Source organism: Misgurnus anguillicaudatus, chromosome 11, assembly GCF_027580225.2.
Source record: "Misgurnus anguillicaudatus chromosome 11, ASM2758022v2, whole genome shotgun sequence".
Classification (NCBI taxonomy): domain Eukaryota; kingdom Metazoa; phylum Chordata; class Actinopteri; order Cypriniformes; family Cobitidae; genus Misgurnus; species Misgurnus anguillicaudatus.
In genome coordinates this window covers 28,192,997-28,219,964 of record NC_073347.2, presented here as the reverse complement: position 1 = coordinate 28,219,964, position 26,968 = coordinate 28,192,997, and the positions used below count along the sequence as shown (strand labels likewise).

General features: G+C 41.5%; 1 protein-coding gene across 1 annotated transcript in view; it reads left to right on the top strand.

Annotated features, from left to right (window-relative positions):
• syne2b (spectrin repeat containing, nuclear envelope 2b) overlaps positions 1 to 26,968 on the top strand; it is a 191,307-nt gene that overhangs the window by 47,007 nt on the left and 117,332 nt on the right. The window contains exons 50-68 of the mRNA XM_073873482.1: positions 4,219 to 4,534; positions 4,687 to 4,851; positions 4,972 to 5,319; positions 5,419 to 5,555; positions 5,723 to 5,864; positions 6,007 to 6,180; positions 6,260 to 6,334; positions 6,445 to 12,849; positions 13,519 to 13,674; positions 14,234 to 14,389; positions 14,519 to 14,790; positions 14,887 to 16,966; positions 17,215 to 17,549; positions 17,739 to 17,883; positions 18,006 to 18,206; positions 19,224 to 19,483; positions 19,937 to 20,096; positions 25,497 to 25,652; positions 26,052 to 26,192. Coding sequence (XP_073729583.1) covers positions 4,219 to 4,534; positions 4,687 to 4,851; positions 4,972 to 5,319; positions 5,419 to 5,555; positions 5,723 to 5,864; positions 6,007 to 6,180; positions 6,260 to 6,334; positions 6,445 to 12,849; positions 13,519 to 13,674; positions 14,234 to 14,389; positions 14,519 to 14,790; positions 14,887 to 16,966; positions 17,215 to 17,549; positions 17,739 to 17,883; positions 18,006 to 18,206; positions 19,224 to 19,483; positions 19,937 to 20,096; positions 25,497 to 25,652; positions 26,052 to 26,192 — 11,824 coding nt within the window. The remainder of the gene's footprint in view (positions 1 to 4,218; positions 4,535 to 4,686; positions 4,852 to 4,971; positions 5,320 to 5,418; positions 5,556 to 5,722; positions 5,865 to 6,006; positions 6,181 to 6,259; positions 6,335 to 6,444; positions 12,850 to 13,518; positions 13,675 to 14,233; positions 14,390 to 14,518; positions 14,791 to 14,886; positions 16,967 to 17,214; positions 17,550 to 17,738; positions 17,884 to 18,005; positions 18,207 to 19,223; positions 19,484 to 19,936; positions 20,097 to 25,496; positions 25,653 to 26,051; positions 26,193 to 26,968) is intronic.

The following is a 26,968-nucleotide window of genomic DNA, read 5'->3' as shown; positions in this document are numbered from 1 at the left end:
GATCTAACTGCGCTCTGCCGAAACATTTCCAAATCAGCTGAACCGACCGGGGGTGGAGTCGCCACTCGCCGGAGCGCGCTGCTCGTGAGAGCGCGACTGCCGCTGTGTTCAGCGACCCCGACATGTGAATGGCACGAAGAGACCTCAGATACTTCTGACTCCAGAGGAGGAGAGACGGGCGAGATGCGACAGGTGACGAGAGCGCAAATCGCCTTGGCGATAGATATACGCTACAGCCGCAGTGTTGTCGGTGCGCACTACATCTTAAGCATCAAATCACGTTGACGAAACGGACGAGCGCAAGATATACAGTGCACAGCTCGAGGCAATTTATGCTAATGTCGCTGGAATGTCGAACAGACCCCGAAGCGACGAGCCCGCCGTACGTGGCTGCCCACCCCGTGGTAGAGGCATCTTTGCCAACAATAGCATGCCTGGAGACCTCTCAGTGGCACCCGCACCCTGAGAAACGCTGGGTCTGACCACGGGGTGAAAGTGTGACGGCATCTCGATGTAATTATAATACTGTGAAAGCCGGTGAGCCACGCTCTCCTCGGGACTCGGTCATAAAGCCAACACTGAAGCGGTCTCATATGGAGCAGCCCGAGCGGTGTCACGGCCGCGGCTACTGTCATATGCCCCAGAAGTTTCTAAAATTATTTCAGTGGAACCGCAACCCTGCCTTTAAATGTTGAGGCAAGCCAGAATTGACTGAACACGCGCTTCTATGAGACGTGTTGTTAAATCGACCAAATCCCGTTACTTTCCGAGAAAAGAGATTCTCTGCACGGGGCAAAGTTTACTCTTTCCCCAGTTGGCCTGAAGACCGAGACGAGCGAGGTGTTTAAGTACACGATATATGTGTGTGCACAGCATCTGACGAAACTGAGCTATTATGAGCCAATACGCCAAAACGCAAACACCACTCTCTCAGGGGCTGCAGTGCGCCATCCGCAACTTTCATGAAGACACAGGGAGAGAGAGAGAGAGAGAGAGAGAGAGAGAGAAAGCCCGAACGGTGAGACTTTGTACTGATATGCCCTCCCCTCGAACACAAAGCGGAGAAACGGCCTGTGTTGGGGGAGTATGGAGACATGAAAGTACGCGTCCTTCAGGTTGAAAGCTGCGAACCAATCCTATGGGCGGATGCATTAAAATATGCTCCTCTGCGTAAACATTTTGAACAGCATTCTGTGAATGTGAATTCTGTGAATTCTCGATTCAGTACGCGCAGATCTAGGATCGGACGCAACCCGCCACTCTTCTTGGGTACAATGAAGGGCTGTAAAGCCCCGAATTTATCTCGGCTGGAGGGACCGGCTGGACCGCGTCCTTTCGCCAATAGGACAGCAATCTCCGCACGCAGTACGTGCGCATCGACAGCCTTCACCGTGGTGAAGCGAATGCCTGAATATTTGTAAGGTAGCCGGGCAAATTGAATGCGTAACCGAGACGGATCGTGCGTAAAAGCCAACGCGACGGGCTGGGAAGCTCTTCCCAGGCCCCCAGATACCGAGCGAGAGGAAATTACCGGCACGATGTGTGTACCCGTGGCGAGCGGAGACGGGGAACTCAACGACGCGTGCTCTTTGGCCGCATTGTGAGATGTTGTGTGTAATGAAACACTCACCCGAAACCGCTGATGGATGCTGAGCAAAGGCTCCTTTGTAGATGTCCCGCTCGATACATCCGCTGGCGAAAGAGGAAGAGGAGAACTTAGGGTTTTGAGCCCGTCCGAAACTCCTATATGCCTCCGGTGATCTGGAGAAAGAAGAGGAATTCGCTCTTTGAGGTTAGTGGGTGCCGATTGAAGTCGGCGGAACACAAAACGAAACCAAGGATTCCCCACCCGGCCCTCCTCCAGGGTGGGGGGGGGAGAATTATGCTTTCACCATCTCCTGAAGAGCGATCCTCTCCTTCTTCAGATCGCCCGACTCAGAGCCGCTAAGTTTCATTTTCCACCTCTGTAGCGGGCTGAGTGGGCGGGTGTACTGCTTACGACAGGTTCCTCAGAGCTGCCGGGATGAAGGAACAAAAAAAGCCGTAGCAGGACGCCCTCGGCGAAAAGCAGACCAATATACTGACGTAACGGAGGGGGCAGCTAGGCTCCGACGTGGCATGATGCCTCAGTCTGCTCTAAAGCGGCCGATCATTGTTGGACACTCTCAGCCGCGTCGCCGAAATGGCTGGTCTAAAATTTAACATTTAGGACGATTATTAACGACCTACTTAATGCCCGCAAGACACAACCAGAGATGGCGTTCCTGGACCACCGGGGGTGGGCATAGCACGTCCGGCGGCCTGTGGGGTGAACCCAGTCGCACGTAGCGCCAGGTCAGAGCCACACAGGATTTTTTAGTTGCCGGACCGTGACCTCACCTGTGCAGATCCTTCAGTGCCTTAGCCTGGCGGACCTGCATCACCCCATGGCGCGCACGGCAGAGGCCGCCTCTCACAAGCCCGTGGGTCTGTGAGGGGAGGGAGGCTGGTCTCTTGGAGCAGCAACCTTAGCGGCCCCGCCGTCAGGAGAGGTGAGAGGTGATGGCTGAACGATCGGTTCCGGGAGGAAAACGAGTTTTCCACGACCGTGTCAACCAACATGCACCCCGGGAAGAAAGGCACAGAAGGTCGGGGCTGTTCTTGCAGTCCTGAAGTGCCAATCATCTAAGCGGGACGGTGCGGTGGGGGAGGAGCTCTCCGCTCCACGCAGACCGTCTCCGCGCTCCCGAGCGTACATGGCCGCCACACGGGGTCGAGCACGGAAGCCCCTACCCAACCCGAAGGCGGGAGTGGGTCAGAGTCGGCGACCGAATAGACGACCCCCTCTCCGATGCTGTGACAGACATAGAATCCTCGTGAGGACTGAAAGAGGACGAGAGCGCATAGAACACGTGCCACCCGTCTCTTACGGCACCTCTGGCTGTGGATGGGGGTGTTAAGAGTCACTGGACGAACCAGCTAACCGATTCAGCACCGTTTATACGGAGATAAGCTTTCCGGAGTTTTGCCACCGCACCTTTAACGGGGCTCCGCAACGGAAAAACGGGGGTAACGGTCCCGGAGGTACGAAACCCGTCTCCGCCATCCAAGAGGTTCATGCTCTCTTAGGAGTATGAACCCTCCACGATCGCAGCCTCAGCATGCACTCTTGCGCACGAGAGAAAACGATCGTGGCCACCCGGGGACCCATACATTTGCCGCATCCAGAAACACGGACAGAAAGACATCTTTAAAAAGACGCTCCCGTCTCAGTGCAAGTGAAATGCTGTCTTTAAAAAGACGCAGAACACCGCAATACTCTTTTAGAGGAAATACTCTTTTAATGTGCTGATGTTGATGAAGCACACAGGGGAACGGCTACGCACACACTCAACTAAGAGTGAGAAAAAAGTCAAAAAATTAAAAAGAGAGGTGGAACACCCGTGAGCCTCCGCTGAAATGCCTTTGCCCAACCAAATCGAACACGCAGAGTTCTCCAAAGAGCAGAGAGTAGCTTCTCGTGAGCAGTCAGTCTGCCAGCTTTCGAAGCTAAAAAGCTGATTTGATAACTGCACCTGCCGCTCATTAAATAGCTGTGCGGCGGGGCGGCGCCGGCAGATGCAATTATCTGCATGCCAAGTTCATTGGCGTTTTAAAGGTTTCTCGAAGCAGATAGGTCACCCGCGAAGCGGTTCCCAATTCGTCGGTCACGACGTGACGTCGTAGTGACCGACTGAAAGGGAACATGTGTTCTTGTGTTCAATATAACATGTTCATGTGTGCTTTTTTCACACAATTTACTTATCTGTATAGCGCCATTTTCACTGTCCTAAAAACGGGCTGATGTCTTCCTTGTTCTATGAAGTCCCTCCTTCAGAAATACGTAGCGAGTTCTGATTGTGTAGTTTGTTTAGGTTGTTGTGTTTCGATAGCAGCTTAGCTTGCCGTTAACTTAGCTGGTGACTGACACATTCCTATGGGCGGAGCTTAGTCAAAAAACTGGTCTAGTGATGTCATTAAAGCAGGAAGTAGAGGGCTGTAGTCCAAACCGGCTGTTCGTTGTAGGCTTTGAAAGGGGAATTTGGTTAAAGAAAATATGTATAACGTCTGGCAGTGAACTTTGAGCTTTATTATTTTACAGGTATTTTTTATGCTATTATAGCAACATTACACACTAACTAGGGTTTAAAAAATGGGATCAGAAAGAACGTGACCTTTAACTTATGTCTTATTCCTCAGTCTGCTAAAAAGTGTAGTGGAGCGTCTGGAGTCCTGTCACTGTCAGCGAGAGCAGCTTCAGTCCCGTCTGGAGCAGGTGAAACAGCAGATAGCTGCACTGCCTCATCACTTCCCCTGGCCTGGTTTGGGGGATCGGAGGCACACAGTGGAGCAGGCCAGGAGTCTGCTGGATCGCACCCGAAGCTTGACACCATCTCTATCTGCTGTTCGAGCACTCGGGAGGGAGATGAGCCAGTTGACCCGAGATTCCAGCTGGATTGATCCGTCCTGGACTACCATGGAGGAGTGCATACCAGAATTAATCAAAGAGCTTACGGTGAGGTGAACCTTGTAAAATCTGACTCATCAAATACTAGTCAGAAATTTCCTCTTCATCCTAATCTTAAGGGTCAACCGATTCTATGGCTAATACTTATCAAAATCATGATTTACAGGTATGCCATTCTTTTTGTATGTGTGTTTGTGTAGGAATTTTGTGTAAATCTTGAGGAGGAAATCCGAAAAGAAAGAGTTTGTGCTCAGTTAGTTGAGCAGCACACCGTAGCTCAGGATTGGCTGAGAGAGCAGGTCAAAAGTTTTGGTCCTCTGCCCACTGAACGCAGGGAGTTACAGAACTCTGTCAACACTCTTAAGGTCTGTTTTTTATTACTTGTATATATCTATTTGAATTGTTTTTAGTTGGTAAAATTGGCAAACGGGTTAAAAAGTAAATATATTAAAAATGAAACTTGCATTTCTGTCATGCATCTCTAGGCTCTTCATCAGACTGTAAAGAGGGAAAAGAATGAAATGAGAGAACTTGAAGCTGTTAAAAATTCCCTAATGGACCTTTGTACTCCCGGAGGTCGTGATGCCCTAACCTTAGAGGTCAGCCACCTTCACGACCTCTGTGAATCCTCGGAGAAGGCGATGAGGGAACGGTTAGAGGTGTGTGAGGCCAGATTGGGTGATATTGACCTCAGGCTTGCTGAGAGGGCAGAGATGATCAGAGCGCAGGCAGAGATCCTCCTGGATGAACTGCGTGCTCAGGACAATTCTTTAAGTTTTCTGGAGAGCAGCAAAAACATCAGCCAACTACAGGACAACTGGCATAACTTCAAGGTATTGTGGAAAGGAGTCAAAAAACATTTGTATTTTCATTTGGACACTTTAGAGAAGGTCTGTAAATTCAATCAATAATTTCTTATTATATTTTCATAGATTTGTGAGAAAGAGATTGAGGCTTTGGAGGGCAAAGTTCGGGACCTTGGACAGGCCCTTTTTATGTTCCCTCCAGATGAGAACCCACCTATTGATGTCATTTCTATGGTGGACACAGTTACGCAGCAATATTGCAGGTTTGTACAGTACTGGCCATCAAATACTGTAAATCAATTATAGAGTTTTACAGATTATGTCTATAAATAAATATGTTGATATGTGTGTCAATAATAATGTGGTAGACTCTAAATCTCATGGCAGTATAATGTTGCTTTCTTATATTGCATATACCATTTTTTCTCAGTTTGCGGTCAAAGCTGTCCGAAAAGCAGAATGATTGCGCAGACAGCACCGTGCAGTGTGTTAGACAGGCCTTACAATGCGTACAGTCCTGGAACCAAATAAATCATGCAAATCTTCCCTGCAATTCAGCCACGTCAGTGCAGGTGTGTCTCATCTCTTATTTGTATGTGCGGGCACGAGCATCTACTACTAGAGTGTACAGTATTTGAATTTGAAAGGATCATAAGGATGTTTGTGTTTATTGTTACATGGTAACACCATAGATCTTGCATTGTTCTTCTTTAGGCTGCAATTGAGGAAGGGGCAAAACTGCGTAAAAATCTGCAGGTGGCTCTGTCCCATAAGCAGTTGCTAAAAGATTGTCTGGGTCCTGATTTGGCTGGCAAACTTGAAAGGGATGGAACAAAAACACTAAACGAAACAGACACTCACATCAACAACCTTAAAGAGGAGCTTAAGGTATCATACCTTACTTAGCTTTAAAATATTGTTTCAGATAACAGATCTAGTGATTGAGCAAGATAAACTTGTGTTTCAGCTTCTTGAAGAGAAGGTGAAACAAGAAGATGAGAGGTTGGCACCGGAGGCTCCAAGCATCCAGCTTGAGTCACAGGTATGATTTTTATTTCAATTGTTATTCCAATATTCATGCTATAATTTACAAATATTACAATAAAGCGATATTTCCATCATGCTTTAAAATAAATACTCTTTGTACTGTAGGTTCCCACTGTGACAATATCAACCACTTTTGAACAGTCAGAAATTGTTTCATGTTCTTCCTTTGTCACTGAGAGTGGCTTAAAGACAGATGATAATGAACAGGATAAGATACAGGCAACTCAAAATCTGGACAGCAAGGTACCTGAAAGTGTAATCTCAGAAACCGTAACAGAGATAGAAACGTACACTACAAGACAATCACTACCAGCGTTAAAATCTGTCACTCAAGCGGCTGATCTCAAAACCACTGCCACTGAGATAGTACCTGAACCGGACACAGGGGTATGTGAAACACCTGTTCTTACAAGCAGCAGTGGAGCAAATGAAGATGTACAGGAGTTGAGTTTTACCTCTGTTGCTTTGGAAGAAATGACTAAGAGTGATCCAGATGTAGAGGAAAAGATGCAGATTTTCTCATCTGAAGCTCTCCACAGCTTGGAAGACACAATGAAGGAAACATTGAGCATTGAAAAGCAGGAAACACAATTTTCAATTGAAACTTTGAGTTCAGATCCTTTTTCTAAAAAGGTGGAGGGTGAGAATATTGGGGTAGTAACTGTAGAGAAAGACGATGAGGATGCACTCATTCCCGATTCTCAAGAGCAGTGTGCTGAAGCAGAAATACAAACAAAAAAGGTAGCTGCGCTCATTTTGGATGTCAATACTGTTCACATACAGAGTGTCGACGTACCCAAAGAAAGTATTATAGAGAGTACATTTTCTACTAGTGCTACTGGAAATGAGAACACAATGGGCAAACAAGATGAAGCATTGGACTTTCCAAGAACTGAGGATTTTGAGGCAGCAATAGAAGCAAGGAGGATTGAATCTTCTCTGATTGAGACAGGTGTGGTAAGTATATCAGAGAGAAGTTCAGCAATAGCACCAGAGCAGTCACAGCTCACTGAGATTGATAATAACAAACAAGTGCAGGCAACATCAGCTGCACCCACTGAAACACAAAGCACTGGAGATGCTGCTGCAAGAGGTGTTGGAACATTAACTTGGAACAATGATCCCTCTCCTGAGCAAACTAACAGAGAGGGAAACTGGACTGCAGATAATGGCCCACGTGAACTCCAAAGCAGATATATTGTTTTAGACTTCCCAGAGGAGATGGAGATACAGAGACATACTGCCACTTCTTCTACAGAACCCACTGAGGCAGAAATTCAGCGATCTGCACATCCATCATCAGAAAGAGTGGAGAAAGAAGCTGGGCAAATGTCTGCTGAAGTTGAAACAGAGCTTGTGACCAGCACAAGTAGGCATTTAGAAGCATCAGAAGAGGCTAAACCAGTACAAGCAATCCCAGACCTACCTGTACCAATGAGGCAAAAGAAAGATTCAGTCACAAGTGAAATTTTATCTTTTAATGTGGAAGAAAAACCTACAGGAGGAGAAGTGGTGTACGTTGTTAAAGAAGAGACAGAGACTTCAACAGGTGATCAAGCACAATCTATCAAACTTAAATCAACATCACCAGTCAGACAACGAAATGAGGTTGAAACTGACTTACAGTCACAAAAGGTAGATGTTTCATTAACACCAAATGAGAAAAGGGTAGGTGGAGACGCCATGTATTTTACTGAGGAGACAGAAACAAAAAAGACCATTTCAGATGATAAAGCACAATGCATAGAATCTAAACGTAAACCAACAACACCAGTCAGGCAACGAAATGAAGGAAAAAACAAAGAGAAGACTGAAGTTGGGGATATTGTGTATGTTACTGAAGAGGTAGAAGCAACAAAGACCTCATTAGGGGATAAAGCACAAACAATCAAATTTGAACCTAAACCAGTGCAGACTATAAGCCAAGTAACTGAGGGTGAACCTGAGGTTGAGTTAGACAAGGTAGATTTCTCATCAACACCAGAGGAGAAACCTGAAGGTGAAAACACAAATCGTGTAATTGAGGAGGGAGAAACAAAGATGACCCCATCTGGTGACAAAGCACAATCTATAAAAGCTCAGCTTAAACCAACACCACCAGTTAGAAGAAGAAATGAGGGCAATAGTGAGGTGGATGTCACACCAACTCCTCCCAGTAGACGGCGTAAAGGTGATAGGTGGTCTTTAGACCTTGAATCACAGACACTTGAGGAAGAAGTCCTTCCCACCCCTCCAAGCAGAAGACGTAGAGAGAAAATGGACAGTAAGCGGCTTTCACTTGATCTGGAATCTCAACCCACACCACCAGCAAGATGGTGTAAAGAAAAAGATGACAGAAGATTGTCACTTGATTTGGGAGCCCAACCCACACCACCAGTAAGACGACGTAAAGAGAATGAAGGCAGCAGATTGTCACTTGATTTGGGAGCCCAACCAACACCACCAGTAAGACGACGTAAAGAGAATGAAGGCAGCAGATTGTCACTTGATTTGGGAGCCCAACCAACACCACCAGTAAGACGACGTAAAGAGAATGAAGGCAGCAGATTGTCACTTGATTTGGGAGCCCAACCAACACCACCAGTAAGACGACGTAAAGAGAATGAAGGCAGCAGATTGTCACTTGATTTGGGAGCCCAACCGACACCACCAGTAAGACGACGTAAAGAGAATGAAGGCAGCAGATTGTCACTTGATTTGGGAGCCCAACCTACACCACCAGTAAGACGACGTAAAGAGAATGAAGGCAGCAGATTGTCACTTGATTTGATAGCCCAACCAACACCACCTGTAAGACGACGTAAAGAGGAAGAAGAGAACCAAAGATCATTTGATTTAGAAACTCAACCCACTCCGCCGACAAGAAGATCTAAGCTAGTGAGTGAATCAGAAAGTGATACAATAAAAAAAAATTATGATCAACAAACCCATGTGCCAAAATACATTGAAGAGCCTTCTGTTAAACCAACCCCACCTGTCAGATGCAAAGTTAGCTTAGAAACTGATTCAACTGTGACAGTTTGCAAAACCCAAGAAGAGGAGACCTTTTTCAAACCCACACCACCAACAACAAGAAAAGAAACTAAACTTGAAGAAGATATTAAAGCAGCAGCTGCTCAGTTGCAAGAAGAGAAAATTATTGTTAAACCAACCCCACCTATGTGGCAAAAAGACAATCAAGCGGAGACTGAGATGGTTTCTGTCATACCTGAAAACCAACTTGAAGAAGTTTTGCCCCAGCTAACCCCACCAACTAGGCGAAAGAAAGATCAAACTGAAACTGACAGAGTTTCATTAAAGCCAGAAGAGCCAGAGGTCATACCAACTCCAGGTTTGGTTTCTGCCATGCCTGAAAACCAACTTGAAGAAGTTTTGCCCCAGCCAACTTCACCAACTACACAAAAGAAAGATCAAACTGAAATTGACAGAGTTTCATTAAAGCCAGAAGAGCCAGAGGTCATACCAACTCCAGGTTTGGTTTCTGCCATCCCTGAAAGCCAACTTGAAGAAGATTTGCCCCAGCAAACTCCACCAACTAGACGAAAGAAAGATCAAACTGAAACTGACAGAGTTTCATTACAGCCAGAAGAGCCAGAGGTCATACCATCTCCAGGTTTGATTTCTGCCATGGCTGAAAACCAACTTGAAGAAGTTTTGTCCCAGCCAACTCCACCAACTAGACGAAAGAAAGATCAAACTGAAACTGACCAAGTTTCATTAAAGCCAAAAGAGCCAGAGGTCATACCAACTCAAGATTTGGTTTCTGCCATGCCTGAAAGCCAACTTGAAGAAGTTTTGCCCCAGCCAACTCCACCGACTAGACAAAATAAAGAACAAACTAAAACTGACCAAGTTTCAATAAAGCCAAAAGAGCCAGAGGTCATACCAACTCTAGGTATGGTTTCTGCCATGCCTGAAAACCAATTTGAAGAAGTTTTGCCCCAGCCAACTCCACCAACTATACAAAAGAAATATCAAACTGAAACTGACAGTGTTTCATTAAAGCCAGAAGAGCCAGAGGTCATACCAACTCCAGGTTTGGTTTCTGCCATGCCTGAAAGCCAACTTGAAGAAGTTTTGCCACAGCCAACTCCACCAACTAGACGAAAGAAAGATCAAACTGAAACTGACCAAGTTTCAACAAAGCCAGAAGAGCCAGAGGTCATACCAACTCCAGGTTTGGTTTCTGCCATGCCTGAAAGCCAACTTGAAGAAGTTTTGCCACAGCCAGCTCCACCAACTAAGCGAATAAAAGATCAAACTGAAACTGACAGAGTTTCAATAAAGCCAGAAGAGCTAGAGGTCATACCATCTCCAGGTTTGGTTTCTGCCATACCTGAAAGCCAACTTGAAGTTTTGCCACAGCCAACTCCGCCAACTAGACGAAAGAAAGATCAAACTGAAACTGATCAAGTTTCATTAAAGCCAAAAGAGCCAGAGGTCATACCAACTCCAGGTATGGTTTCTGTCATGCCTGAAAACCAACTTGAAGAAGTTTTGCCCCGGCCAACTCCACCAACTAGACAAAATAAAGATCAAACTGAAACTGACAGAGTTTCATTAAAGCAAGAAGAGCCAGAGGTCATACCATCTCCAGGTTTGGTTTCTGCCATGCCTGAAAGCCAACTTGAAGAAGTTTTGCCACAGCCAACTCCACCAACTAGACGAAAGAAAGATCAAACTGAAACTGACAGAGTTTCATTAAAGCAAGAAGATCCAGAGGTCATACCAACTCCAGGTTTGGTTTCTGCCATGCCTGAATGCCAACTTGAAGAAGTTTTGCCACAGCCAACTCTACCAACTAGACGAAAGAAAGATCAAACTGAAACTGACCAAGTTTCAATAAAGCCAGAAGAGCCAGAGGTCATACCAACTCCAGGTTTGATTTCTGTCATGCCTGAAAGCCAACTTGAAGAAGTTTTGCCACAGCCAACTCCACCAACTAGACGAAAGAAAGATCAAACTGAAACTGACCAAGTTTCATTAAAGCAAGAAGAGCCAGAGGTCATACCAACTCCAGGTTTGGTTTCTGCCATGCCTGAATGCCAACTTGAAGAAGTTTTGCCACAGCCAACTCTACCAACTAGACGAAAGAAAGATCAAACTGAATCTGACCAAGTTTCAATAAAGCCAGAAGAGCCAGAGGTCATACCAACTCCAGGTTTGATTTCTGTCATGCCTGAAAGCCAACTTGAAGAAGTTTTGCCACAGCCAACTCCACCAACTAGACGAAAGAAAGATCAAACTGAAACTGACCAAGTTTCAATAAAGCCAGAAGAGCCAGAGGTCATACCGTCTCCAGGTTTGGTTTCTGCCATGCCTGAATGCCAACTTGAAGAAGTTTTGCCACAGCCAACTCCACCAACTAGACGAAAGAAAGATCAAACTGAAACTGACCAAGTTTCAATAAAGCCAGAAGAGCCAGAGGTCATACCAACTCCAGGTTTGGTTTCTGCCATGCCTGAAAGCCAACTTGAAGAAGTTTTGCCACAGCCAACTCCACCAACTAGACGAATGAAAGATCAAACTGAAACTGACCAAGTTTCAATAAAGCCAGAAGAGCCAGAGGTCATACCTTCTCCAGGTTTGGTTTCTGCCATGCCTGAAAGCCAACTTGAAGAAGTTTTGCCACAGCCAACTCCACCAACTAGACGAATGAAAGATCAAACTGAAACTGACCAAGTTTCAATAAAGCCAGAAGAGCCAGAGGTCATACCAACTCCAGGTTTGGTTTCTGCCATGCCTGAAAGCCAACTTGAAGAAGTTTTGCCACAGCCAACTCCACCAACTAGACGAAAGAAAGATCAAACTGAAACTGACCAAGTTTCAATAAAGCCAGAAGAGCCAGAGGTCATACCAACTCCAGGTTTGGTTTCTGCCATGCCTGAAAACCAACTTGAGGAGGTTTTGCCACAGCCAACTCCACCAACTAAGCGAATGAAAAATCAAACTGAAACTGACAGAGTTTCATTAAAGCCAGAAGAGCTAGAGCTCATACCATCTCCAGGTTTGGTTTCTGCCATGCCTGAAAGCCAACTTGAAGAAATTTTGCCACAGCCAACTCCGCCAACTAGACGAAAGAAAGATCAAAGTGAAACTGACCAAGTTTCATTAAAGCCAGAAGAGCCAGAGGTCATACCAACTCCAGGTATGGTTTCTGTCATGCCTGAAAACCAACTTGAAGAAGTTTTGCCCCAGCCAACTCCACCAACTAGACAAAATAAAGATCAAACTGAAACTGACAGAGTTTCATTAAAGCAAGAAAAGCCAGAGGTCATACCAACTCCAACCAAGCATGAAGAAAGTTTGGAACATGAAAACACGACTATCTTAGCAAGATTACAGTTAGAAGCCAGCGCTCAACCAGTAAACAAGCAGGAAGATATAGAGGAGCATGACAGAAAGCCATTGATTGATCAAGAGCCGCTAGAGGAGTGCCAGGACCCTGTAACCTTGGTCCAAGAACCCATAGATGTAATCGGTCAAACTGAAAGCATCAGTGAGATGCAGGTAACCTTAATGTGTGTAAAACCACAGAAACAAACCTGCACGAAGCATGATGGTGTGGTGCCTGCATGTCAGATTTCAAACAAAGGACGTGTGGAATGCGCATGAAATGTTCCCAGATAAATCTAATGAAAAATGAGAATGTATATTAAACACGTTATATAATCTTGCAATGTTTCATTGTGTATATGCTACAGTACCAGCAACAGCAAACACATTATGTATTACCCCTGATGGAGCAAATAATCTTCTAACAAAGGTTGCATTAACTCTATCATTTCTGTGACTCATCAGTAACCCTCCAATTTATTGTTTCTTATGTTTGTGTCATTTTAACTGCATACTGTAACCACAAAGAGAATCTCCTAGTATTCAGCATAATTGCATACAGAATTACACCTTTGCGGCCATGAATAGAGTGTGCACTATTTTCATATTGTGTGATGTCATATGCTCACAAGGAAGACATAAACAAATTTCTTTTGCGTTTCCTCATATATTCCTATTTGTATTATGTTTGCTTCCTTATGCACTGTGTACTATAAGCTAGCGTTTGTTTTCTGTGTATTTACTATTATAATATAGAATATAAAAATTATTTAGACAGGCAAGTAATACAATATATTGCTAGTGTTGATTAAGCTTACTTGATCTGCTTTTTGTATTTTACAGCCACAAGATCAAGAAGTGGAGGTTTCTGCCCAAGTTGGTCTTACCACTGAGAGTCCAGCAGAGGAAGTGGAGGAGCCATTAGGACCCACAATGAAGGATATATTCATGGAGATCAAACAAATGACGGAAAAAGGACCAAAACCTGTGCTAATGGAGATAATATTTTTAAACGATCACTAGTTTATTACTTTAAAATAAGTTAAGCAATTGATACAATTAAAAGACATCATAGTTTCACAACAAACTTTTAACATGAATAAAACAAAATGCATACAAATTGCTGGGTTATTTTAACTCATGATTGGTTCAAAAAGGAACAAACCCAACCACTTCGTTAAATTAAAATAGAAAATGCCCCAAACAACCCAGCGTTTTGGGCTAAAACAACCCAACATGGGTTCGTTTGTAAAACCCAGCAGGTTGGTATGTTTTTTGACCTAACCACAGGTTAAAAGTAACCCAGTATTTTTAGATCGTAGTATGTGCTATTAAAAAAAAAAACGTTTTTACAAAAGTAATTTATGGTTTACTGCTTTTTTTTATATTTCTTATATATATATATATATATATATATATATATATATATATATATATATATATATATATATATATATATATATATATATATATATATATATATATATATATTTTATACTTGTATTGCACATTCCATTGTTTAAGGTAAAGTATGGATTATATTTTGTTTTAATTGTAGGGTATGCCACATAAAAGTGTCCTAAAAATTCTGGACACGTCCAGTGCTGATCTTGAAGCTCGGTTAAAAAGACTAGTGTTCCATTTACTGGACCTTCGAAATCACCCAGCTGCACTAAACTCCAAAGACATGGCCAAACAGCTAGAGGAGGCTGAGGTAAAGTTGATAAACCCTAACCTACTATTGTCTTATTTATTTACGTATTGCCTGTTTAACATTTAAATGTTTCATTCTGGTTGTAAAAAATCTGTGGTGAGCTTATTCACTATTTCTATTTGATTTTAGGAATGTAGAAGATGTGCACAGAGACAAGTGTCTATGCTGTCTAAGCAAGACCAGTCTAATGGTGACATTGACACCCGTTCCAATGGCACAGTCTTTGATTCCGAGCCAATGCAACAACTGAGTGCGCAGTGGAGTGCAGCATTGTGGGATGCAGCAAGCGCTGTCCACTCCAAGGAGGCTCAACTACAGATGGTTGCAGATTTTCAAAGGCAGACACAGAAGGTCAAAGCCACTCTTGGTAGACTCAAAACTGAGCGTGAGGCATTGAGGACGTAAGTATTTGTGACCGCAAAGTTTCTATACTAACACATACTAATTATTGGCTTTTAAATTGAAAAGACCATTAAATGTATCACATACATCTGCAGATCTCCAGCTGAGAGTAGTTTTGTTGAGGAGGAAAGGCTGCGCTCTTTTTTGAGAAACATTGAGCAGGAAAGAACAGCTGTCGGTGAGCTGATTCAGACGCACGCAAAACTATCTCCACACCTCAGTCTGGCCGAGAGACAAGCGGCAGAAATACAGCAAAGCAACTTACAGGGCCAATGGAGGGAGCTAGAGAGAGAAGCAGAAAGTGCTCTTTACAAGGTGAATGCTTATGCTAAAGAAAGTGCTAGCTTTCTTCAAGAGATTGGTGTCTTAAAAAACCATCTAGAGAACATCCAGAAGACCCTGGATGAATCTAAGTCCTCACCAGCCTCATGGGACAGCAAGAGAGCTGAAGAAATTATGGATCTAAATGCTGAACTCACCTCCACACAACAGCAGTACCTTAATCTTCAGCAAACCTCCCAGGCTCTTGCCCAAGGATTCCAATTCAAAACAGAGACATCCAGCATAGAGCAGGACCTTCAGAACATCAAATATCAGCTGGATCAAATGGGTGAAAATATAGCAGCTGAAACGCCAACCAGCAGCAATCCAATGTTAAGTAAAATTGTAAAGGTCATAACAGATGCTCTGGCTTGGGCCAAACAGACTGAATGTGACATCAAAGGACGGAAAAATAAGGTGTCTCTGCTACCAGAAGAGGTCCATCGACAGATTAAAGATTTAAAGAAACTGCAGTTAGAGATGAGCTCCAAGCAAACCCAGCTGAAGGCTTTGGTTGAGGAAGTCACTGAGCTGATACCCGAACTAGAAGCGGCTGATGTTCCAATGGTCACCTTATCCTTGAAAGCTCTACAAGATTTGTCTAAATCTACTGCAGAGAAATTGGCCAAGGCGATTCGAGAGATAGAATCAGGCCTTCAGACTAGGGAGAAGATGTCAGAACAGATTGCAGATGTTGATTCCTGGGTGGTTGGACATCTTTGTAGAGAAGCTTTAAGGAGAGAGGATTATTATTTATTATTAGGTTTGAGTGCGGCAGACCTGGATCGTAGGTTGAGGCAAATCCAGGACACTCTTGGAGAGGCAGAAAAACATTCTGCTGTCACTGAAGCTCTTCTGATGAAAAGCAGAGACATGTTCTCAGAGCTTAGTGTTTCTGAAAGTTCTCACCTCAATGAGAAACTCACTAGCCTTCAAGAGGACATCAAGAGTATCATCAGCTATGAGAAAGCTTGCTCTCAGAAAGTTATGGATGTCATACAGAGCCGCGAATCCTCTCAGAGGAAGGTTTCATCACTTGAGAATAGCCTGAGGCAAATGCTGGTTGACGTAAAAAGACACAGGTTCCCTGTTACCAAAGACACCATGTCCTCCATCGAGCCCTTAAAGCAGATAGTCGTGGAACGTAAATCTCAGATTGAGCAAGTCAGTCCTTGTGCAGAAGACAAGAGACGAGAACTATTATGTGTTATTACTGAACTGCATCGCAGGATGAATGATTTAGATGTCAAAGCGCAGGAGCATGAAAGGTACCTGAGTCTCAGGCAATGTGTTGAAGATCTCATGAAAGAAGTGGAGGCTCAGATTCCAAGGACCAGAGATAAGAACATTAACAAAGAGGAGCGCTACAAAGATTGTCAGGTCCTATTGACCCAAATGCCTTTATTAAAACTTTTGTGTGAAGAAACAAGAGAAGAACTCCAAGAAATCAAAGCAGATCTTTATCCAACTCAGTGCTCTACTGAAGAAGCCAGACTTAAGCAAATCCTGGAAAATCTCACGACCCTAGAATTGGCAGTGAACAACAATCTTCGCATACTGGAATGGGATGTATTGAAGCATATTCACTACCCATCAGAGCAGAGAACAGTTCAGAAATTCCTCCAGGACACAGATAAAGAGCTGGAAAAGCTTTGTTACGTTGAACCAAAAGAGAGAGTTGTTGAAAAAGAACTGAGAAAGTGCCTTGTGCTGAAAAAGGACATTGAATCCAGAATGCGAGTGCTTGAGAAACCTGAAAAGAGATCTGTAACTGATCCTGAATGGAGGCCACAAGACTTAAAACAGCTTACTTGCTTGAAGGATATGGTTCTGGAAAAATGTGATCAACGAATGGTGAGTTGATTTTCATCATGAACTAGAATTTGAGGGATTTTTTTTCCAAACACCAGGTACAAAGGTTCAACACTGAGACTGTAGACATTAAAAAGATCCTAATATGTACCATTTAGGTCAAATACTTTTGGTTCCAATATATTTCTCTGAGGTATTAACATGTATCGTTTAGGTGCAAAGCTGAAGAGGTGTACCACCCCAGTGACAGTACAGTGACATTTATTTTTACCCTGATTTTATCTTTCCAGGTAAACCTAACAAAAGCCAAAGAACTGTTGAGAAACTACACCAAGGCATTGGTTAACACCATTCGGTTCCTCCATAGAGCTGCTTTGATCCTCCTTCCCTCAGTTTGCTCTGCCAGAAGCTGTTCAGAAAGACTTAAAGATACTGAGCAAGCTTTATCAACCCTAGACACAGAGTTTCAGACCCATGTTTTACAGCTCCAGGCTCAAACCCCACAGCATCCCTGTTTCAAACCACAGAAAATTGAGTTTCTTCATACAGAGGTTTTAGGGAAGCTCCTGGTGTGTTTGTCGACCCTAAAGGCCCAGGCTGAAATTCAGTTGGAAAATCTGAAGAGGTACACTTGTTGAAATCATACTCATATAGCTTAATACTAAATTATAGATATATGTATCTTTTTTGCATACAATCTATGATTATCAAATCTCAAACATCAATAAAGAATTCACCATACTTACAGTACAGAAAGATGAACCAGCTCTACAAATATGTTATTTGTAATATGTTTTTTCTTATACATTACAAGTTGTGTTGAGTGCCAGAAACAATCTCGTAAATGCTATGAGGACCTTTGCCAGCAAGTGAGGGACTCAGAAACCTCGCTATCACAATGTGCTTCCAGTAAAGTTACTTCACACAAAGACTGTAAAGAATTGCAACAGAAACTCAAGGTAAAAGGCTAAATGGCTACTGTTGGAAACATTACAAAACCCACTACATAACCAAAAAAAAATGTGTATAATGTATTTGTAATTTGGTGAAAGTATATGTAACATATTGACCCTATATCTAGGCTCTAGTGGAAGAAGTTGATATGCTACCTGGGAAACTGGATAATCTTAGAGAGTGGTGTTCATTGCATGGCTGCAGAGCCAACAGAGAGGATGCAGTTAGCGCCCTCTGGGGGCAGGTAGCAAGATTGCAGCGCTGTGCCAATGATCTGCATACACACTTGGAACGAATGGAACGAGAGTGGAAGGACGTCACCCATAGTGTAAGTACCATGACCAAAACTGAAGGCAAGATTAAAAAATAAACCAACAAATTTTGTACTATTTAGTCCTGAAAAGTAGACTGAGGTCTTTCAATACCGTATTGTCTCGAATATAAAATGACCCTGAAAAAAATAAAAGTGGACGAATGTCCAAACTGCACAGAACAAGCTATGGTTTTAAAAATACTGTGTACGTGTAGACAGGGCCTTATATTCTGGACAATGCAGTATTTAACCATGTCAACATGCACTTTAGAGGTAGCCTGGCTCCGCCCTCCTACGTGCTTCCGCTTAATTTTCATTTCGCTTTAGTACTACGTCTGGGACTGCTGTGTAGAGTTTCGTTTTCTCCTGCAAAAATCTGCAGGACCAATCAGCGAACAGAGGGGGGTGGCTAAGAAAGATGACGTTGAGGTCGTGCGTCAGTTTGAGTTGTAGTTCAGTAATGGCAGCGGAGAAAGACGTGAGAAAAGCTATTCGGTCCGTTGTTGCAAAACTGCCAAATATACAGAAGTTTAAGTTTTGTTGGTCTGATCATTCGGACTTGTTGTTTCCGACCGGTTTCGGCGCATGACATACGTCACAACCAAACATTAGCGTTTGGTTATGGCAGATTCAAAGTGACTCTGGGCAGATCCAATAGTTTTAAACTTCAACAGAGGACCCTCCTTAACGGAAGTAACGCTTTGCAATGGAGCATGGCCAGACTCTCTGTTCAAATGAAATGAATGTACGAGAGTCTGGTTGGACCAGGCTTCTTTAGGGGGTAGTTCACCCAAAAATGAATTAGATTATTTACTTACCCCCATGTTGTTCTAAACCTGTATGAGTTCCTTTTTTCTGTTGAACCTAAAAGAAGATATTTTGATAAATGGTGGCCACACAGTTGATGGTACTTAATGACTTCCATAGTAGGAAAAACAAATATTATGGAAGTCAATTGGTACTGTCAACTGTGCTAACATTTTGTATAGTTAATTTATATTGAACTGAATCTGTTCTTCCTATTTATTCCAGGTGGAGCGGGCAGCCACTATATTGGAGCAGGTGGAGACTGAATTTCCAGATAGCAACATGGACAATATGACTGGTGATGAACTGCAGGAACTACTGCTGTTCTCTTCCCAGTATCAAGACAGATTGGACTGTGAACAAAGAGCTGTCTCCGCATTGGAATTAAGAGTTGCGAGGTTGCTTGGCGTTCCCTCCCACCTGGAAAAGGCCCCACCTATTGCACTTTGCCAAGAGCTTCAAGCCATGCAGGAGCGTTACCATAGGTCAGAAATCTAATTTGCGTATAGCTGATTGGTTGATTTCTTTCTCTTCGGTTGTGGGGTAATTGTAAAACCTATCCATTGTTATTCAGTGATGTTTTAATAGTGTTAGTTTCTCTTTTAAAGAAATATTACTATTTGTCAGCGTCATTTACCAGCAGTCCACAAATTAGTGGTATATTATTGAGTTTGCTAAACTACGTCAGGTTTTGAAGCTAACCTCCAATTCCAAAGATACCAACATATCCATACAATTACACTTAATTTTCATAACGTACAAACGTGTAGTCTTGTCTAAACAAGCCTTGAAAAAGTTATGAAGAATGAATTTTTGCTTCAAATATGCCATATGGATTTTGAACTTAAAATTAAAATCATCGCTGACCAGAACTACAGGCTACCTGCTCATCTGAGATTTAAGCATGTCCTTTGACCATCATGGTGTGTTTCATGCAGTCTGAAGGAGCGCAGTGTTCAAGGTCAAAGGAAAGTGAAAGCAGAGGTGGTGGAGAGGGAACGGATACAGGAACAGTTGCTGGGAGTCAGGGGATGGCTGGATGCTGCTGTCTCTCATATTTCTGTACTGGAACAAGAGCCCAGCAAGAAACAGCTACAGGTAAGTTACCTGTCAATGTCAAACTTTACTGTCCAGATTAGACAGTGTTTAACAATAATTTACAGTTTACTTATAGACCAACAAGCCAAGCACAGGATACGCTGGTATTAATCAGGATTAGATAAAACTTGATGTATTTTTACATCTGAAATGAAAAAAAGTTGTTCTTTGTAATTTGAATGGGCCCAGGCTAATAATTTGAGAACCACTAGCTTAAGATATTCTGTTTCGCTCAAAACACCACAGAAATAACAACTGTTGCAAATACCTAGACTGAAAAAAATGTGAACACCGGTCTCACATGATTAAGTTTTCTTAAAATGTTATTAAAAATATTAATTATAAATCAAATAAAACATTAATTAACATTAATTTAATTTGAATAAAACTTGATTTAGTCATGTTGAACTGGTGTACATAATTAAATTACGTTTGTCATATGCAACCAGTGACCTTTTTTTCAGTGTATATGTTGTCATTAAAGAGCACCTATTGTCCGATTTACGTTTTTAAATATTCTTTGGTGTGTAAGTGTGTATTAGTACACGTTAACGAAATGCAAAAGGTACAAACCCCAAAGTAAACTATGACACGAGTTATCGTCTCCAAGGTAAACCTCTTTTCTTGGACTACAACAAACACATGGATTGTAGGCAACGGTTTTCTTCCTGGTATTGGTGATGTAGACAAGACTGACATTATCATAATTCCTCCAGCAATTACAGAAATCCGTGCGTTTCAGAAAGAGAGTGAAATCTAGAGCTACAAAAATGTCCACTTTTGCTAATTTAACAACTGGGAAAATGGTTTGTGTGCCAAGCTCACGGTCTAAAAGGGTTCTTCACATTCTCGTAATGAGTAATGGGTGTGTTTTGGGCGTAATGTGCAGTAAGCCAATGAAGTCTCAGCTCTCATCGTTTTAAAAGCCAGTTGCGCTGGCGCTCACCTGATTTGCTATTTAGATGGCGGAATTTGTGAACTGAAAAACTAAGCGGAGGAAGAAGACCACCAGTTTAAGACCGATACAAAAAAATTACACTGTTTTCATTTGTATTGAAACTGATATTTTTTGTAATAAAACCTTTAAAAGTTCCCTTCTTTCAGTCATGGAAGTAAAATGAATATATATATATGTAATATTTGCATTTGCTTAAAGCAAAACATTTAATTACTTACCAGGCTACAGGTGAAGCAGCTTTTGACGCCTTCTAACATCTCATAATCGGTCCTCATTTATGTCCAAGAGATTTAATAATAATCTTTTCCATTTTGATCCTTCGATTTTTTATATTTTAAAACGTTTATGTGGTGCTGCGCATCCATTTGATAAGCAAACGCGTGTTGTCGTCCCGTTATTAGCATATTAGGCTACTAACGCACTCAATAAATAACAAAAACAATATTGCGCAATATAAAGCATTGACTTTAGATCATCATTGACTTTAGGTTTTTGTTGATCAATGGCGTATCGGTAGTCTATTTTAGTTGCCTCAAAATAGCAACGCACCAACAATGCACCTGAACACACCTCATTTTCAGGGCAGAACGGCCATGGTTGCAAAATTGGGCGCAAATGCATTTGCTATTTAAACAAACGTGAAAATGATAATTGCGCCGGGTTGAAGCTAGCAAAAGACATTTGCTTTGCGCATTGCGCTGGGTGTATGATAGAGCCCAGGATGTGTTCTGTAAATGTTACGGCAATGTTACTTTATGGAAGCGATCCCAGAACATTTACAGGGGAAGTGTTTGTGGTCACACAGAAGCCTCTCTGCCAATTTTCTGGGACCAAAGTGCTGTGTGAATGGGGTATTACAAGCAAACTGTTTAGGTTAAATGGGGTCTGAAATGTTCAGACACACACATACTCCATAATACTCTCCCATTACCTGTTTTACACACACACGCACGCACAGAGTGCTCTGTGTTAGCATTCTGGGTAAATAGCTGAGTCATTTCCAACAATTTTAGACAATGTCTGTTTTAGATGCACACACACACACACACACTCTTTATCTATTATTCACTCTCAGCAACACACATTTCACTCAGATGTTCCCACACACCCGGTCCCAATTCTACCTTGTAAGTGAATCCTCAGGTTTGATGCTAAGGCCAAAAGTGATGTCAGCCAACTTTCTCTCTTACACACACACAAACTGTACACAAACACACACTACCTCCCTCATTTCACTTCATTGTATGTCTATTGCATGAGTTGAATATTCCCATTACATATTGTCACAAGCAATAAAGACAGTGAATTGGAAGAAATGAAAATAAACTCTGTCATCAATTCCTCTGGGGTTTTTGGTAATTTTGGGATCTTGTATATGCAGCTTTCAGTCTTGAATGGTTCATTATAATATAAATAGAGGTTAGAGGCTTTATCTCACTGACTGGAGCCGGAAAGGTGAAGAGGGCTGAGAGAGACAGAAGCTTTTTGACTGGATTGTTCTGGTTCTGGTATCTTGAAGCTTTAGAGACTAACAGTTTAGATTATCATTGCCAGGTTTAACTGATGAGAAACTGTAAGGTAGAAAGTAGAGGCTAATGCTGATATAGTGTTGATGTTAGTAGACTTTCACAATCAAATTGTTCATCAGCCATGCGGTTTCTGATGTTTCTATAAATGTAAGTTTTTTTTCTTTTTTATATGTTTTAAGTTTTCCTCTTTAAAAGTGTTTCGAATAAGATATTTTAGACTGTAGTGTAAAGGTATACCTAAAGTATATTTAGGGTTAGGTTAGGTTAGAGTTTTTCTTGTAAACAAGCATTTTTTTATCAGGCTCTTATGTTCAGGTTCAGTCATTTCAATTTAAATGCAATGAAAAGGTTATTAGTCTATAATTGAAATGCCGTATTTTCACAAATGTCACTTTAATTATTTCATTGGTATTTAACAAATTTGACTTTCGCTGTAAAATCCTCTAAGTGCATACAAGCATTTTGGGCAAAAAGCTCCACTTCTAAAGAAAATCCACTTCTTTGTATAAGATATAGTGAACAGTTGCAAAATTACTTAAGATGCAACTAGAAGCATTACAAATGATGAAAGTCAGAATGTAAAAAATGAAGAAACTGAACCACACATTATGGGGCGCTGCCTTTGATCCATGTCACTACCACATTTGGGTTGTGAGCACTTGGACCTGAATACAAGTGACACAAGTTGAATATGTGTCCATGGCTGTTTTGTGCGATGTTCATCCTATTCATTTTCCGTGCACTTTGCTGAAAATTTTAAGTGGCGTTTAGCGGATTCTGCAAACAAGGCAGTATTTCTGAATGGCCTGAGGCTGGTATTAAGCAGATTTAAAGGTATTCGATGAACATATAATGCATGCAGAGAGCATTAGGTTAATTTCATTTATCTAATTTTTTGATGGAGGTTGCGTTTAGTGGCTTTTGCATCTGAGTTTATCAATTATAGTAGACCAGTTAAACATGCTATTAATTTATAAAGCTTATTATTTCAGTTTTTTTATTGAATGTACAATTTATTTAGTGACTTAAACACACTTTGTGATAATGATGATAACATGTTTTTTTTAAATACATTTTATTTGAAAAAAAGATTAACCATTATATATTACTGTTGTAAGATTGTGACATAATAACCTGAAAATAAAGCTTCATTGTGCTTTTATAATCTTTATTATTAGAAAGGAAGTAGTGAAAGAGTTTTATTTAAAGGGGACATATCACATATCAAAATCTGACATTTTTCATGTTTAAGTGCTATAATTGGGTCCCCAATGCTTCTATCTGTTTAAATGTAGCTTAAATAAATTCATTGCAACCACTTACCTTCAAAAATTGAGTAAATTAAATGAATATTTTTTTCAGTGTACAGCCCCTTAATCTGCACTATCCAACCACAGCACTGCCATTTAGTGCAGATATCAGCTCATTTGCATTTAAAAGGACACACCCCAAAAACGCCATTTGATTTGCTCACACCTACAAAGTTGGTGTACTAAATAATCTACACTGTAAAAAATAATACGCTGGATTACTAAAAAATATAGTGCATCATTTTTTATAAGTAAATTCAGCCTTTATTTTTTTCAGTGTATATGGTATTTTGAGCTAAAACTTCACATACATACTCTGGGCACACCAAAGATTTGACAACATAAAAAAGTCTTGTGAAATGTCCCCTTTAAAATTATGTTATTAAGTCACAATTTAAAAAGACATATTAATAGGACACATGCTGTTTTGACGTCATATGAAACCATGAGAAGATTGTATTACAGAGCCCTGTAAACCCTCATAATGTAACTCTAAATGTGTCTTAATAACTAAATAATGAGAGTAAATCTCATGAAAATATAAGCAAATTGTTATGATAAGAAAAGGTTATTCAGGTAGCTGAATGGTATAACAGCCCTCATAAAAGGTCACTATTTTGAAGATTTAAAAAAATTCTTGGTTGAGATGGAGACCTAGAAGAATTAATATTTGCAGAAAATGCATGGAAAGTTACATAGCTAAAAGGGGACATGTCACAATATTTTTTAAATATTTTTTTAAGATAAATCTGGTGTCCTAGAGCACATATGTGAAGTTTTAGTATAAAATAGCATATAGATAATTTATTATAGCATGTTAAAATTGCTTCTTTGTAGGTGTGTGCAAAAATGTGGCGTTTTGCGTGTGTCCTTTAACATGCAAATGAGTGGATGAAGTGCAAACACTGATCACAATGATGGTGGTTTGTTGCAATTCAAACTCAATTGTGCTGTAATTTATCTTTCTCTCTGAGCTAAATGGCAGTGCCGTGGTTGCATAGTGCAGATTAAGGTGCGGTATTATTATAATAAGATCCCCTTATGACATAAGGAAAGCCAAATTTCAATGACCTAATTTTTCACAACGCTTGCAGAGAATGTATTATCAAAACTAAGTTACTGGGTTGATCTTTTTCACATTTTCTAGGTTGATAGAAGCACTGGGGACCCAGTTATAGCACTTAATGGAAAAAGTCAGATTTTCATGCCATGGCTCCTTTAAACTTTTCATTCTTCTTCATTCATATTGGTCATTGTTCCATATAACATCTCAGAGGACTTTATGTAATAGATGAACGTTTTGTATGTCCTCCAGAGAAGTATACAAAACTAACTGAAGTTCAATTCTCTTTATTTAAGATGTTATGTGTGTTTCTCTGAACCCATTTAATGAACCACTTACAGTACTGCCCTTGGTGGCCGGTTGTGTATTTTGTGAAGTCAAACCAATTCGGCTACTTTGGCCAATCTTGTTTATGATGTTGAACCCAAAAGCGTATTAAAATAAAATAGATAAAATGGAAAACATTATTTGTGCAGTACGTGGATGTACCTATTACAGATGTAGCCTAACTAATGACTCATACCGCTCTTCACTTAACAGGAGGTTCACTCGCAGCTGTGTACACAGAAGGCCGCTCTGCAGCGTATCTCAGAAGGATTGAAAATGATGTACTCGGAGAGAAACACGCCGGTTCCTGAGGAGATTGAGGGACTAATACAGGAAGTCTCAAACTCATTCCAGGAAGCAGAGAAGCAGGTTTGACACAGCATCCTTTAAAACTTTAAAAGTTGAAAATATTTTTTATAATTGCTAAATCATGCAAGAACACAGTAATATAAAATGTCATCTGAGTTAAAAGTACACATGCTTCCCACAAACACCCTGAAACATCACACTCATCTTTAATGAATTAAGACTGGAGAACATCTCACTCTAGAACAGATAGATCCCTGCATCAGAGGCACATTATCAACACACACACACATTGACAGGTGTTAAAAGTGTTACATCATCCATATTCACACTCAAACACACACACATGTGTGACAGTACCTAGTTAGCTAAGACCCCCATTGGGTTTGTTCATTAAGATTTGGATCTCCTGTTGTTCCTGCTACTACTTCACAGACGACTTTTGCCTTTTTTCGTTCATAGGTGGAGACAGCTGTGGAAAAAAGCGGTCCGCTTTACAGACTCACTGCTAAGATCTCCGAGATTAAAGCAGGTCTGGGATCAGTTCAGAGTTGGTTAGAGCAGAAGTGCTCGAACTTCGGTGAAGTTGAGAGCACACAGAAGGTAAGACATTTGTTCAGTTCAATCCAAAACACGTCTCTTATCTCTCGTGCATGTCCATTTTGGCACCTATATTGAATATGGCATTTGCGCTGCATGTGTGTGTGATAGCTGAAGAAATTTTGTTGATTAACCAATTATTCATCAGATACACATAGAAATGAAGTAAACAGCTGCACATTGTTTAAAAAAAGTCGGATTTGATGCACAGTTCAGATAACTGTTTAAGAATGTATGGCCTTTATTAACTATTTCCCCACAAGTTATCTTGTCAATTAAAGGAACACTCCACTTTTTTTAAATATGCAAATTTTCCAGCTCCCCTAGAGTTAAACTTTTGATTTTTACAGTTTTGGAATCCACTCAGCTGATCCCTTGGTTACTTTCAATAACAGGGGACTATTTCCAGGCGCTGCATAATAACACTGCGCCCGCTGCAGCCATACTACAGCAGCAAAGTCCCTGATTAATACGCCAGAATGAGATTATAGTTCCTAGCCATATCTGCCGAGAAAATCACAACTTTTAATTTTCTGTCGGTCTTAGTACACGATGTAACTACAGAAGAGTCAAGTTATAAATAGGAAAAATATAGAAACTCTTTAGTTATTTTTAGCGCGAAGCTAATGGTCTAATCAGATTCAATGGATTATGCTAAGCTATGCTAAAAGTGGTAGCGCAAGACCGGAGATTGGCTGAATGGATTCCAAAACGGTAAAAATCAAATGTTTAAAGGAACAGTATGTAAGATATTTATATTAATTAATCATAAAATGGCC